This window comes from Myotis lucifugus, unplaced genomic scaffold (assembly GCF_000147115.1).
Source record: "Myotis lucifugus unplaced genomic scaffold, Myoluc2.0 scaffold_12, whole genome shotgun sequence".
In the NCBI taxonomy this organism is placed as follows: Eukaryota; Metazoa; Chordata; class Mammalia; order Chiroptera; family Vespertilionidae; genus Myotis; species Myotis lucifugus.
In genome coordinates, this window is record NW_005871060.1 from 8,469,998 (window position 1) to 8,484,474 (window position 14,477).

Sequence of the window (14,477 nt, forward strand, 5' to 3'; positions counted from 1 at the left end):
GCAGTGAAGCATATTTCAGGAAAATATAAGATAATTGATATGAAACATTGTTATTCAGCGCTTTATTATTTAATTGTTTTTACTAAACTAATAATGTAGGACCATATTTGATGACTAAGTATTTTTCCTTTCAACATAGTAAACACTTGTATAATTATGACATTTTTAAATGGTTAAATGTTTTGCTATTTTAATTCAAATCCAGTATATTATATATATTCAGAAAGCAAACTATTCATCTTCATCTAACCCTTCAATTAAATTCCACAATGCAAACTTCTTGGCACTAGAACTATGTTTCATGTTTATTCAACTGAGCCTGTGTCTTGAAAAAGTGTTGATGTTTGGGGGTTTTCTGGTGAGAATCCACATTCTGACATCACCTTGACCGTGACAGTGATTGGCTGTTGGAAGGCAAAGGAGAGTTTATAGCCAGCAAGGGCAAGTGAATGAGTGAGTGAGAGGACAGAGGAAATACTCAATCTGTGCCACTCACTCCTGTGAGCCTGTCTCTTCATTCCAGGACTGCAAACGGGTAAGATTTAATATGACAGCTTCGTTATCTTAAAAATCAAACAGTCCATGTTTTACATTTCTGGACTTGGCTTTAAATTTTTTTATTTAAATGTTGATATTATTGAACTGTAGAGAATGACTATGTAATTTTATACTTGTTTACCATTAAATTAGTACCTCAGACTTTAGATTTCCCCCCCAAAAGACTGAGCTTATTAACTAGACAAGTATGCTTCCTGCTTTCTATCTCTGCATCTCATAGATAACTGTTTATTTCCTCATTCTGAGACAGTCAAGACAACCTGAGTGAATTCTATTTTGCATTTGCAAATCTGCCTTGTTGTATGCAGATCACTCCATAAGTTATGCCTAATCAGCATTTCCATTATATAAAATCTTTTCAATACATTATACATTCAGTTTCAAAGTGTTACCATCCTATAGCTCTGAAATCAGCATGGAAAAATATTTAGTACTAGAGAAATAGATGATATTGGTGGTTTATCGTACTTTTCCCAACAAAAACTTGTAATCAGAGTCACAAAACTATCCTTTAAGAATATTTAAATTGTTGTCTGGGTTATTATGGTCAATATAGAGGTCTTTGCTTTTGCTGAATCACAAAGTAAATAAAATGAGATTTATGTAGGCAGCCAATTGTTGCCTACCTGAATATCTCAGTTCTTTTCATATTGCCCCTGCTATGTTTTCATCTAGTTATCTTTATGGTTTGTTCTAAGAAATTTACTTAATAAAAACTCTTTCTACAGTCCTATGTATTTAACTTTTTATCTCTTTAAGATATTATTACTATCCCAACTCTTTTTCATAAAGCTACAGAACAACAATCTTTCTGTTTTTTTGGGGGGTGTGGGGGTGGAGGTAGGGGGGCTGGATTATAGCTGGCAAAGTTCAAAGTATTATTCAGAGCACCCCAAGGACAATGAAAGCTTCTTAAACAGATGAACCCCCTTCAGGGGCAAGATCTCTTTATCCAGTGTGACCACCAAGAACTTTTCCTAAAGTAGGAAGACTGTGAGGAAATGTGTCGGCATCAAAATCAAAGACCCACTCTGCCACAAATAGAATGTGGCTTAGGACCCAACAAGCTCCTTCAGGCCTCAAACCTTCCCTGATGTAATGTTTACTTTTAGCGTGAGATACCCAGAACGGATGCAATAAATCTTGTGAATGGTGTCAAAATGCAAATCAACCTCCATGGTATAGTATATACATGGGTTTTACACATTTTAAATGTAACTTTTCCAAGTGTGCTTATAGGGAAATTGCCATCACCATTACATATTGCTTCTAGAAGGTAGCAAAGCTGTCACTCTGACTGAGAAAGCACTCACGGTTAAACGTGTATGTCAGTGCAAGTGGGTGGCTGTCAGCTAGTTTATACAGCCTCTATTAAACTGGATTTTATCAAATACAATTCAATTAAGGTAGGATTTCACTAATTCTCTCCCCTTTACTTATGAGGATTCCATGTGGAACTGAAATCTTTGCATGGCTACAAACCCCAAGACTGTTCAGGAACTACTCCCACTCTGAGAGTGGCATCTTCAGTTCTTCCCTGACCCCAGAAAACCCCTGACCTACCCCATGACAGACTCCCCTACTAGTGACGGAAAGCTTAAATGGAGCTGGAGAAAAACCTAATTTAAGGAAATTTGCCCCTGGTATTTTAAGGTGACACTCTGATGAACTCTTCCCACAGCAACATCCTGAGACATGGCTGTTGGTGCAACATGCTATGAGAATAGTATTTCACATATTATGGATCACTCCACACACACACACAAAGATACCGAGTATTCTAAAATATTCATAGGAAAATGGTGCCTCGTCTCAATTTTACAAATGCCATTTTAGTTCAAAAGCTACATAGAAGTTGGAAACACCTGTAGAATCATTGGCATGAAAACAATCATTTCAATGTATTCAATTTTTGCTTTGTTTTTAATTATAAAGAAAAGAAACAGATCCCATAACCACACTAACAATTCAATTCACTTAGCTAATAATCCTATGTCAGTGATATTAAGAGGCCTCCCAGCCCCAGTGTGACGTATGCTAAGCATTCATACCCTTTGAAGTGAAGAGATGGTCTTCTAGGGACACATCATAGTAGATAGGTTAAGACCAAATATGGGACTCAAGGTTATTTAAACAGGTGGGTACAGTCAGTCTTCTATCCCTTAAATAAAAGGAACAAATTTTAAACAAAAGCAGAAATTTGGTCATAATTACTCAAAACTATAATTGGGGAGAAATAAAAACAAATTAAATATTTCATCATCTAGTATGAGCAAAAAAAATTGCACTTTTATTTTTAATATTTATTAACTTTACCACTTCATTAATTCCAGAAGCAATCACCAAAATGAAGACTGCTTTAATTTTGCTCAGCATTTTGGGAATGGCCTGTGCTTTCTCAGTAAGTTCTTTATTAAAAACCTATATTTATTTCCATTTTTATCTTTTTTATGTCAATGAAAGAATATGTAATAATTAAATATTTTTAAAACAGATGAAAAATTTTCACCGAAGAGCCAAATTAGAGGATTCTGAAGAAAATGGGGTAATTAATTTTAGCATACTTCCTTGGCCTGACACTTACTCTGGATGTATTTGCACATTAAACATGAATATATATTTATTTTGTTTATGCAGGTTTTTAAGTACAGACCACGGTATTATCTTTATAAGCACGCCTACTTTTATCCTCCTCTAAAACGATTTCCAGTTCAGGTAAGTATAAAAACTAATTTTTCTTTTTACCCATTTCAATTGAAAGAGAATCAATTTTTTTAAAATTTTGTTTTATTGCTTAAAATATTACAAGGAGTAGTACATATATCTCCTTTTTATTTTCCCCCTTGACCTTCCCCTGGCCTCCCCTACCCCCCAGTGTCTTGTGTCAAATTTAACTATGAAACACTGAATTAAACTCTCACTGAAATTCAGCCAGAAAGATCACTTAATACAAAAAGTTTGTTTTTAACATAATAAAATAAAATTTATCCTTAGTTCTCTTTTAAAGCAAAGATATACCAAACAGAGTAAAATCATTCGGGTCCAGTCTAGAATAAAATAAAAGCAAATACCTTGACATATTGAATTCAGGTATTTTGGCTAACTCACTGACAAAAGTGGACGATTTCATCAGTTGTTGATAATTAAGTCAATGACAAGGCCATTAATCATCATGTTATAGTTGATTCAATATCGTCATACAGTTGTTTTACATCCAACAATTTTAGAAACCTTTAATTGGTAGAAAAAATGGACTTTATAAACAGTAGAGACAATTTAAAAAGAAATTTTTGATAATCAATGTTGATTGCTGAGGATTTTTTGAACCTTTGACCTGTGTAGGTCACATTGGAGCATAATTATTATAATGACTCAAGAACACCAGAGGAAAGAGAGAAATTCATGAAGTAAACCAGCATGCTTATGAGAAAAACAAAACATTCTTGAAAACAAAAAGAAAAATAGCCAAACTAAAAATAAACGTTTCCATTTTTATTGGGTTACCTGTGAAGAGGGCCTTTGAAAACTGGAGGGTGTGGTGTTGATTTTAAATACACAACAAACCAGAATTGCACTATTTTTATTCCCATACAGTTTGGGGTTGAGGGTACCAATTATGCACCATTTGACTCAGGACTCCTGAGACACTAAAAGCAGTCAAGATACTGAAAAGAATGCCTGAGCACAGTGGCTTGGCACAGCATTCTCCCATATGTTGGGCCAACCCATCTCTAACTCATACAGTGATAGGAAATGATCATTTTAAAGTATTTCTAGCACCATAATAATTATGGGGAATGTGTGTGGCCAAAGAAATATGAACACAAATGATACAACAGCTGTGGGTTTTCAGAATTGTCTTCCATTCTTTGGTTTACCTCAAGCCCATAAATAAACATTGTTCATTTGAAAGTTTACTTCGTTTTCTTTCTTAAATAAAACAGAAATGATAATAAATTCAACTTTCTGAGTAGCTCCTCAACTTTCTAAAATATCAGGTACTTAAAAAGATATTCACACCTAGAAATTTATATATGTGGTCCAATTAAAATATCTATACTGAAATGATATTAGGAAAAGTTTTCTTTTCCATTGACAGACTCTAAGTATATCTTTAATATACAAAATTTCCACAAGTTATCTGCAAATTGGTCCATCTCAACTAATTAAGAATATGAAAGTAAGATAGTTGTTTTTTAAAAAAGAATCCAATAAAATATATCTCCCCATTTAACACTCTTACATAGTATTTATGATATACTCTTTTATTTTGCAGTTTGACTTTCAAGACTTTTGTCTTATGTCTACTTGTGTATTTTTCATTGCTCTTTATTATTTATTCTCTTAAGTCTATTATTTACTGCCCAGATTGTCACTCAAAAATGGATTCAGCTGTATTGACTTTGAAATTTGTGTTTTATTTAAACAAATCTATTTATATATAATTATTTCTAAAATACCAACTTGTATGAAATATGCTATAGTGAATGCAAAGCTATTAACAGTCTACCATAACTTATCTATTGGTGTGCTATAGACATGAAAGTATAAATAAGGTCACATCTTGAGCATTTTTAATTGAAGAAATTGCTTTTTTATGATTTTTATGATTCAATTGATAATTGATTAGTACATGAACTTTTTGAGGGCAGGAACATTATCTTATATTTCTCACTAGGGGCTCAGTGCATGAAATTTGTGCACTCGGGGCAGGGGGTCCCTCAGCTCGGCCTGCGCCTTCTCACAGTCCAGGAGCCCTCAGGGGATGTCCGACTGACAGCTTAGGCCTACTCCCCACAGTTGGACATCCTTAGCTCTGCCACAGAGGCAGGAGAGGCTCCTGCCACTGCTGCTGCAGTCGCCAGCCATGAGCCTGGCTTCTGGTTGAGCAGCACTCCCCCTTTGGGAGCACACTGACCGCCAGAGGGCAGCTCCTGCCTTGAGCAAGATCAGGCCAAAATTGGCTCTCCGACATCCCCTGAGGGGTCCCGGATTGCGAGAGGTCACAGCCCAGGCCTAGGGACCCCACGGGAGTATGATGGGGCTGGGGAGGGACGCGTGGGGTTGGCCAGCTGGGGAGGGACTGTGGGAGGGCTCCAGGGCGTGTCCTGCCGGTCTCCCTCAGTCTGATTGGCCGGACCCCAGCAGCAAGCTAACCTACCAGTTAGAGCATCTGCCCTTTGGTGGTCAGTGTATGTCATAGTGACTGGTCAACTGGTAGACTGTCTGCCCCCTGGTGGTCAGTGCACGTCATAATGAGTGGTTGAGCAGCCTTAGCATATCATTAGCATATTATGTTTTGATTGGTTGAATGGATGACTGGACAACTGGACACAGCATATTAGGCTTTTATTATATAGGATATTGAACTCATCTCAGCTATCACAGTGCTCAATACAGAGAAACTGTCCATATTTCCAACCTCATCTCTTGTTATGACCCTCATTCTCAGTACAATGCCTGAAATGTATACTTGGGAATTGAATAGATGGAGTGATAGAAGTTAGAAGGGGTAATGGTTAATATATATATACACTTTTGGAAAATCCATAGGATTTAGTGACAAATTATAATAGGAATAAATGAAAGATAGGAAATGAAGGAAAAGCCCAGGCTTCAAGGCATTACATTCAATTTTACAATTGTTCTCACTGTAGATATTAATTGAAGAGGATGTGGTTGGGGTAGGAAGAAAGCTAGACATGAGAAAGTTTGGAAAATAATGAAACACTCCCACTGAAGCAAAATATGCTGTCCTCTCCATATAATTTAACTAACAAATAAAAGTAGTTCAAATATAATATCTTTCTTTATTTACTCTCTGGGCTGGGAAAAGAACAACCATTAAGGTCATGGCAGTGGAAGAGCAGGTCTAATTATTCTCTTTTCCACCCAAGGTTATTCTTGGCTAAAGGGGACAAGCATTCCCTTTTCTTGGGTGGAAGGTGTGGCCACCTGAGGAATAAGCCCAGCAGGATGGCCCTGAGTAGGATTGGATCCGGACTGTTTCCTAAAATCTGATTTCTAACCTGGAGGTTCTTCTGCAGCTATATTATCTAAGGCCCATGGAATTTAACTGAGTCAGAATCAAAATTAACATTTGCAAAGTAGAAAATGACAGAATCATAAGTTGGGTATCCATTTGTATACCTGCTGCCATTAAAAGTTGTGGCACAGAAAGAAGGAAAATTCAATTAAATTAAAACTGGGAGAAAGATGAAGAATCTCCTCAACTGTTTGAAAGGCTCTGAAAGCAAAAGTTTAGATTTGCATTTTCCTGTAAAAAGTAGCAAAGCTCATTAATTTATAATTATATTTGTATACCAGATTCCTTGGTTAAATTTATTCTCATTCAATATTGAGCTCTTTAGAGGGATGGTACTCTAAAATCTCATAAATGAATTAATTTTTCTCTTACATAACTTTCAATATACAGGGTGGCCAAAGTAGGTTTACAGCTGTGAGTATGCAAGAGAGATTATTCTTAAATTATTATTTATTTATTATTATGTTATTTTTTATATTACAACTATAAACCTACTTTTGCCCATCCCTGTATACTAGTATATATTACAATTTTATGTATTAGTTTTAGATAGAAAGATAATAAAAATTATATGCAAATTTAATTTCAAGTCAAATTCTAATTTAAACTCACCAGGAAAACGAATTACTTAAGAGAATCATTTTACTAGTATAATAAACCTAATCATCATTTTATTCATAATTTGTTTTATTTATAAAGAAAAGAAAATAATGTGATCCACGCCTAGCCCAAGATTTGCCTTGAACTGGTTGATGTCACGACCATTCTGGGCTTCAGATTCCTTCTTTGTAAAAAAAAAGAAATTGGACCAGATAATCCTCTTGGTCTCTTAGAGCTAAGAAATTTTGTGATTCATTGCTCTAGTTTTTACGTACAAAGTGTTTTTAACAGATTGTCTGTGCTTTGAGGGTAAAAATGGAATATCTCATGCATATCTTGATCATTGTAAAATACCTTTTCCTCTCTAACCTCATTTTATTTGTGCCCAATCTCCTCCTATCTTTTTCACATTTGCACGAGAACTATTCTAAATAAATAAACGTAAATCTACATATATAAGCACATGTGTATGAATTCATGTGTACATTTTTTTAGAACAGTGACTCATCTGAAGAAAATGGAGACGGTGATAGCTCAGAAGAGGAGGAAGGGGAAGAGGTAAGAAATTTCTGCAGTTTTTTTCTAACAAACCAGGCAGCACAAAAACAAATAGGAAACTAGTTTACTGTAGTAGGGACTCAGCAAACAGCATTGCCAGCTTACCAACTGCCCACAGTCTTCTATTTTGGACAAGTAAAATGTTACTTAAATTAGAATAAACTAAAATGACCTGTTTAAAACTATTGCCGTTTGGGGTTAAAGTGACCTGTACACAAAACTGAAAGTGCCCCCATTTTAAGTGGAAGAAGTCTGAATTCTGATAAAAAGGAAAGGAAGTGTTATTTATATTTAAGTGGATAGAACATGATGGTAAAATACAAGTGTATAATAGTTCTAAACTCAGTGAAATGCTTATTTTAATGACTAAACTTAATTTACTAAGTGAGTAGTATTTGAAAACTAATCTTATATCCTCTATACTACAGTGTTATTGTGATTCATCAGCCTTTCTTGACCCACCAAAGTAGCATTGTTCTTTATAATAGGAATTTCATGTCTTTTTTGATTAATGACAAAATTCATGTTTTTACAGAAATGCAAATACTCAAGATGTAAAAATGTCTTCATATATCGTACTAAAAATCAGTGTAGTCATGGCTAAAATTCATCTATATTTCTTGGAAATTGTGCTAACATGTTTATAATTGACGCTCTTACCCAAGGATATGTACTAATTAGGTACATTTTTCTGGGTTATCAATTATAGCAATCCACTGGTTTGGGAACCTTCTAAGTTTAGGTATTCATAGGTGCTATTTATGAATGGACAATGACAGTAAAAAATGGATCATGAATAAATGTCTGTTAATTTTGAAAACAAAACAGTGCAGGGACTTTAAAAATGACAAATAATTAGTTTAATTTTTTAAACTGTAAAATTAACATTTCCAGTACAATAATTTACCCTACTAGCTTAAAGGAAGGCCTTAACAAGAATATCAAGCCAGTACCAGGAAAAATGCCACCTACTAAATCCCACAAATTTCTGCCTGTATCGAACATAGTAATTGTACATAAGAACTAAGCTAGGATAATCCACTTAACTACAGCTGTTCACTGTACAGTGATTGTAAAATTGCTCTGCCAGCTAGATTTCCCAAGGCTCTTCACTTGTTGTAATGGTGGTTGGGGATGGAGGAAGAATAGGACGCCTTTACGACTCAGATGCAATCACACACACTCAAAATTTTTCCAATAACCACTGAACATATATGATCCTCCAAGAAATTATCTTTAAACTACCTATGACCCAGGGAACTTAGAGACCATAGGTTTCATTCCTCTTTAGGGAGAAATAGTGCAGTAATCTTTTCTGCATCTCCTTGTCCTGAGTAGCACCATTTCTTATACATATATGGTGCCCAGTAATTTTTGGTGGTTTGGTTTTGAACCTTCAGAGGAATAAATGCTCCAAAGATCATTTACTAAAAGTGATAATTGAAAAGTGGATGAAAAAAACTTGGAGTCTTCCATTCTAAAGAGATTCTACAAGCACTTTGCCCCCATTTCTTCCCTACAAGTTCATTGGCAATTCAGACTAAACACAGTCTCCAAGAATTATATTCACATGAGTAGGTGTGTAGGCATATTTTCTATTTGGTAAACATATATTTTTTCCACTTCTAAACGATCCAGTATCAATAACTACAAAACCTCTGTTAAAATACAATACACTTAACACAATGATCATGAGTATGCAGATTGCTGAAATTTCAGAAACTGAACACACAAGTGTAACTGGCACTCATATCAAAAAGCAGCACATGCTTTGGGCTCCATTCCATTCATTAACCAGCCCCCACCAAGGCAACTGCTAGTTTGACTCCTAACAGATTTTTTTACCTTTCTGTGTATTGTATGCATATATGGAATCACACAGCATATACTCTTTCATGTGTGGTCTGTTCTACTTTCAATTTCAGAGACTGACTCATATTGTTCTATAGTTGTAAATTATTCACTCTCATTGTTAGTATTTCATTATGTTAATGTACCACAATATATTATTCTTCTGTTTATGGGCATTTGGGTAGTTTCTATGAACATTCTAGCATTCTCTCTGGTGAACATATGCATTCATTTCTGGTGGCCAATTTACCTGGAAGTGAAATTCCTAAATCAAAAGGCTATGCATGTTTAACCTGAGTAGATTCAACTAAACAGCTTTCCAAGGCAGGTGTACCAACGTGAACTCCCACTGTCAGTAGGAGGGTTCTCACCAACACTTTTTCTTTCAGTCATTTTAGCATTCTAGTGGGTTAATAATACTTTTTAAAGTACAAGTTACTGCTAATAAACAGACTGGCCTATTTTCCTTTTTAACTTATTGCAGCAGGACATCCTCAAATAAAATATCTAGGAAAAGAAAGGGGGTTGTAGGAGAAAATGTAAATGTCTATAAATTTGGAGTTTGGGCCTATATTCATGACCCTGCCACTAATTAACTGCTGTCTATTGACCTCATATGAGTCATTTATTCCATTGGACCTCAGATTTTTCACCTGTGAAATGAGGGTACAGGACCCAACTTGTATATCTTCATACTCTAAGGATCATCCCTCCTTCACACCTGAAATATTTCATTTGTTGGACTAAAATGTAAACATGAAAAAATAAACAGTATGGTGTTTGTGGGCTATTTAACACAATTAGCTTGGAGACTGTTTTGGGGTTGACTCTAGTATTCCCAAGAGTTCACTGAGACAGTGGAATTTATAAATTTTCTGAAGCAAACATATTTATTTTTATATTTAAATATATTTTTATTGATTTTAGAGAGAGGAAGGGAGACAGATAAAAACATCAATGATGAGAGAATCATTGATGGGCTGCCTCCTACATGGCCCCTACCTGAGAATGTGCCCTGACCGGGAATTGAACTAAGATCTCTTGGTTCCTGGGTCAATGCTCAACCGCTGAGCCACACCTGCTGAACAAACATATTCTTTTTTAATAATAAGGCAGACTAAATCTGAGATTTGTTTGTGTGTTTTTCAAGTCTTAAAATATAGGATCCCTATATTTTTAGTTAAAGTAATCCTAATATCACAGTATCTTTAAAAATACATTAAAATAAATCCAATTTTCCAGGACTTAAAGTAAATAAATTCTATAGAAATGAATTCCTGATTTTTAATATTAGCTATGAAATACTTTGTGAAATTAACTCAAGTAACAAACAGTTGCATAACAACATGGAGTAAAGGAAAAAGACTAAAATGTTAAGAGATTATAATAAGCATTCATTTGAGGAGAGGTAATTTTTAAAAAACATATTCATGCAGAGCATAACATATTACTAGGGTTTCTTGGAGTGTCTAGTTTCCTCATTGCACAGAAAAACTGATTGCATGTCAAATTCCTGACATCTTTTGAATACTGCATATGGCACAGAACTGGCTTACATATTGGCAGATAGATTTTGAATTAAATATATCCTTTTTCTTTTAATAATCTTGAAAACTAATGACATGCATTCACTTCTTTCGGTAATAAATAAGACATGCTATCAATTTGTTTGAAAGGAGTTGGTTTATATAAAAAATTCTCTTTTGAAAAATATATGCTAGGTGTCATGTGGACAACTCAGATAAATTCTAACCATCATCAAAAACTTCAAAGGCTCAGCTTTTTGAGTTAGAAAGATATAGTTTCATCACTTACTGTGAGAACTTAAGCAAGTTTTTAGCTTTTCTGAGCTCAATTTATTTTTCTCAAAAGAGTAATAATCCTACCTTACAGTGCTGCTATAAAGAACAAAAGAAAAACAGGTATAAAGTTCTCAGCTAATTTGTCAGATGCGGACTCAAGGGTCCCGGGTTCGATTCCGGTCAAGGGCATGTACCTTGGTTGCGGGCACATCCCCAGTGGGGAGTGTGCAGGAGCCAGCTGATCGATGTTTCTCTCTCATTGATGTTTCTAACTCTCTGTCCCTCTCCCTTCCTCTCTGTAAAAAATCAATAAAATATATTCAGTGCTGCTATAAAGAACAAAAGAAAAACAGGTATAAAGTTCTCAGCTAATTTGTCAGATAGTATAAGAATTAATTTACCACCATGTTGTAGTAGTTGCTAATAAGATTTTTTAAATTTTAATTATTTAAATCAAACATTTTTAATCAACTTAAAATGAATCAACTGAAATTATATTACTTCCGTTAATGAAAAAGACTTTAATTGTGAGACTTTAAGAACCTAAATCCTGTATGTTGTGATACCGTATAGAAAGATATGCTGAAATTTTTATACAAATATTTATGAATTAATTAAATAGAATGTAAAAATATCTAAAACACACCATAGTGAGATACATAGTATGTGGTAACTTTGAGTTGAGTTATAAAAAGTTAGAAGTGCAAATGGCATAAGAGGAAGCAGAATTATCAACATGGGTGATGAGCTGGCTGAGCGATACAAAACTTTTTTTCCCAACAGTGGTCCATGACTCCAACAAATCTCGAGTTATCTTCTGGCTAAAATAACTTTTTTTGCTCTGGACATTTCTACCAGGAGAATTCAAATGAAGAAGCAAACAATGAAGAGTCTAATGAAGATGAAGAATCCGAGGCTGAGAACTCCACCCTTTCTGCCACGACACCTGGCTATGGGGAGGAGACCACGCCTGGAACGGGAAATGTAGGCCTAGCTGCCATCCAACTTCCCAAGAAGGTAATAATTTACCCCAATGTTAAATATGACCTCATTCCTCCACTGAAGCCTAAGGTTATCCTGACACTATATACAGAGAATTCTGTATTGTCTTTTTAACTCACTGAGAAAGTAAGAGCAGATACAATTTTCTGGTTTACAAATAAGGAAAGATCTTTTTCCATGCAAGTTCTCTTCCCATGATATTACAATGACTTGTACATTATAACAGAAGATTAAGGACAAGCATCTTAGCAATGGATTACAGGTCTTGAGAGATGCCATTACATTTCAGGGAACAGGATTCAAGACAGAAAGCGAGTAGCAAAGCTATAGAAAGCATCTCCCACAGAGACAGCTCATTTATCAAGTACATTTTTCTCCTTCAAAACCCAGAGACAAAGGTCCTAATTCTGAATTTTTGAAGTCCCCACCAATCCTTTTGTAAGTTAAATTGGCTTCAATTCAGAATTACATCTAGAACAAGGCTGTCAATACAATCTGTGTTGAATGAAGTGATGGCCTTTTTTACAACTTTTCATGCCTAGATTTGGATTCTTTCAAATTTTCCCTTCCAGGCTGGAGATGTAGGAAAGAAGGCTACAAAAAAGGAGGAAAGTGAAGAAGAAGAAGAGGAAGAGGAAGAGGAAGAAAATGAAAATGAAGAAAACGAAGCAGAAGTGGATGAAAATGGGCAAGGCGTAAATGGCACTAGCACCAACAGCACAGACGTAGAAAATGGCAATGGCAGCAGTGGCGGAGACAATGGAGAAGAAGAAGAAGAAGAAGGGGAAGAAGAAACTGCAGAAGGAACCACAGTGGCTGGAGAGCAGGACAATGGCGGGTTTGAACCCACCACTCCACCACAGGAGGTCTATGGGACCACCCCACCACCACAGGGGGGAACCACTACCACTGAATATGAGGGGGAGTATGAACAAACAGGCACCAATGAATATGACAATGGATATGAAGTCTATGAAAATGAGAATGCGGAACCTCGAGGGGACAATTACCGAGCCTATGAGGATGAGTACAGCTACTATAAAGGGCGTGGCTATGATAGCTATGATGGTCAAAATTACTACTACCACCAGTGAAGGCCCAGGCTGGGATGAATTCATCCATTTTGGTGTTTCATATGGCTACAGTTTTCAATGTTCAACTCAGGAAGGTGCAATGTAACACATGTGCATATAATAATGTGGAACGGTGCTACTGTTCCAAAGTGATTTTCTGTAATTGCTTCTGCAAGTGATGGGCTTCCTGCTGCTTTCCCCTGGTATGTTATTGAGAGGTCATTGTAAATCAGGGTCATTTGTCAAGTGGTAAACAAATCCATGAGATCGAGTTCAATTGAATGTTTTGAAGTTGTAGTTGTTCTATAAGTAGTATTTTTAACGTGTTCTCTCTATTACTGCTAAAACATACTTTTTGTGCAAGAAGTGCTTCTAAGAAGAAACTCATTGACATTAGTGACACTGTATACAATAAATGTGTAATTCTTTAATCATACTACCTATCCAACACTGTATAGTTTAATTATCATCCTCATGTATTTTTATGTGACCTGTATGTATATTCTATTATGGGTTTTATCACAAATAAAAATGCAATCCTTCAAATGTGTTATATGAAGAAAAGTGAGAGATTAGGAATGAAAACAATGTGAGGCAAGAAGGGGAACAATTCAGCTAAAAGGATAAAAGCTTATTTCCACTATATTGAAAATTCAGAAAAACTATAAACATTTTCTTATAGATAAATCAACTTATCTAAGATTTTTACATGCTTGTGGGCAGGGTCAGCCATATACATCAGGGGGAATAAATGGCTTTTATTAGGGATACCATATTTAACAAATAAAAAATATGATGCCTTTTAAAAATTGAGTTGCAGGTAAACAATGAATAATTTTTAGTATAAGTATGTTCCATGGAATATTTGGCCTTTGTGAACTATTTGGACCATACTTATACTAAATGATTCACTGTTGCCTGAAATCCAAACTTAATAGAATGTTCTGTGTTATATCTGGCAACCCTACTCCTATTTAATTTGCTTTA

General features: G+C 35.3%; 1 protein-coding gene across 1 annotated transcript; it reads left to right on the top strand.

Annotated features, from left to right (window-relative positions):
• Positions 1–468: 468 nt before the first annotated feature.
• Positions 469–13,606, top strand: IBSP (integrin binding sialoprotein). Its single transcript, XM_023750294.1, has 8 exons — positions 469–535; positions 2,892–2,959; positions 3,053–3,103; positions 3,196–3,273; positions 4,091–4,093; positions 7,700–7,762; positions 12,274–12,432; positions 12,990–13,606. The coding sequence occupies exons 2-8, from the start codon at positions 2,906–2,908 to the stop codon at positions 13,509–13,511; spliced, it is 930 nt and encodes a 309-aa protein (XP_023606062.1). The 5' UTR covers positions 469–535; positions 2,892–2,905; the 3' UTR covers positions 13,512–13,606.
• Positions 13,607–14,477: the final 871 nt, after the last annotated feature.

Coding starts and splice junctions, on each gene's coding strand:
- IBSP (XM_023750294.1), top strand. CDS start 2,906: ATGAAGACTGCTTTAATTTTGCTCAGCATTTTGGGAATGGCCTGTGCT. Junction 7,763..12,273: donor AAGAGGAGGAAGGGGAAGAG/GTAAGAAATTTC, acceptor CATTTCTACCAG/GAGAATTCAAATGAAGAAGC. Junction 12,433..12,989: donor CCATCCAACTTCCCAAGAAG/GTAATAATTTAC, acceptor TTTCCCTTCCAG/GCTGGAGATGTAGGAAAGAA.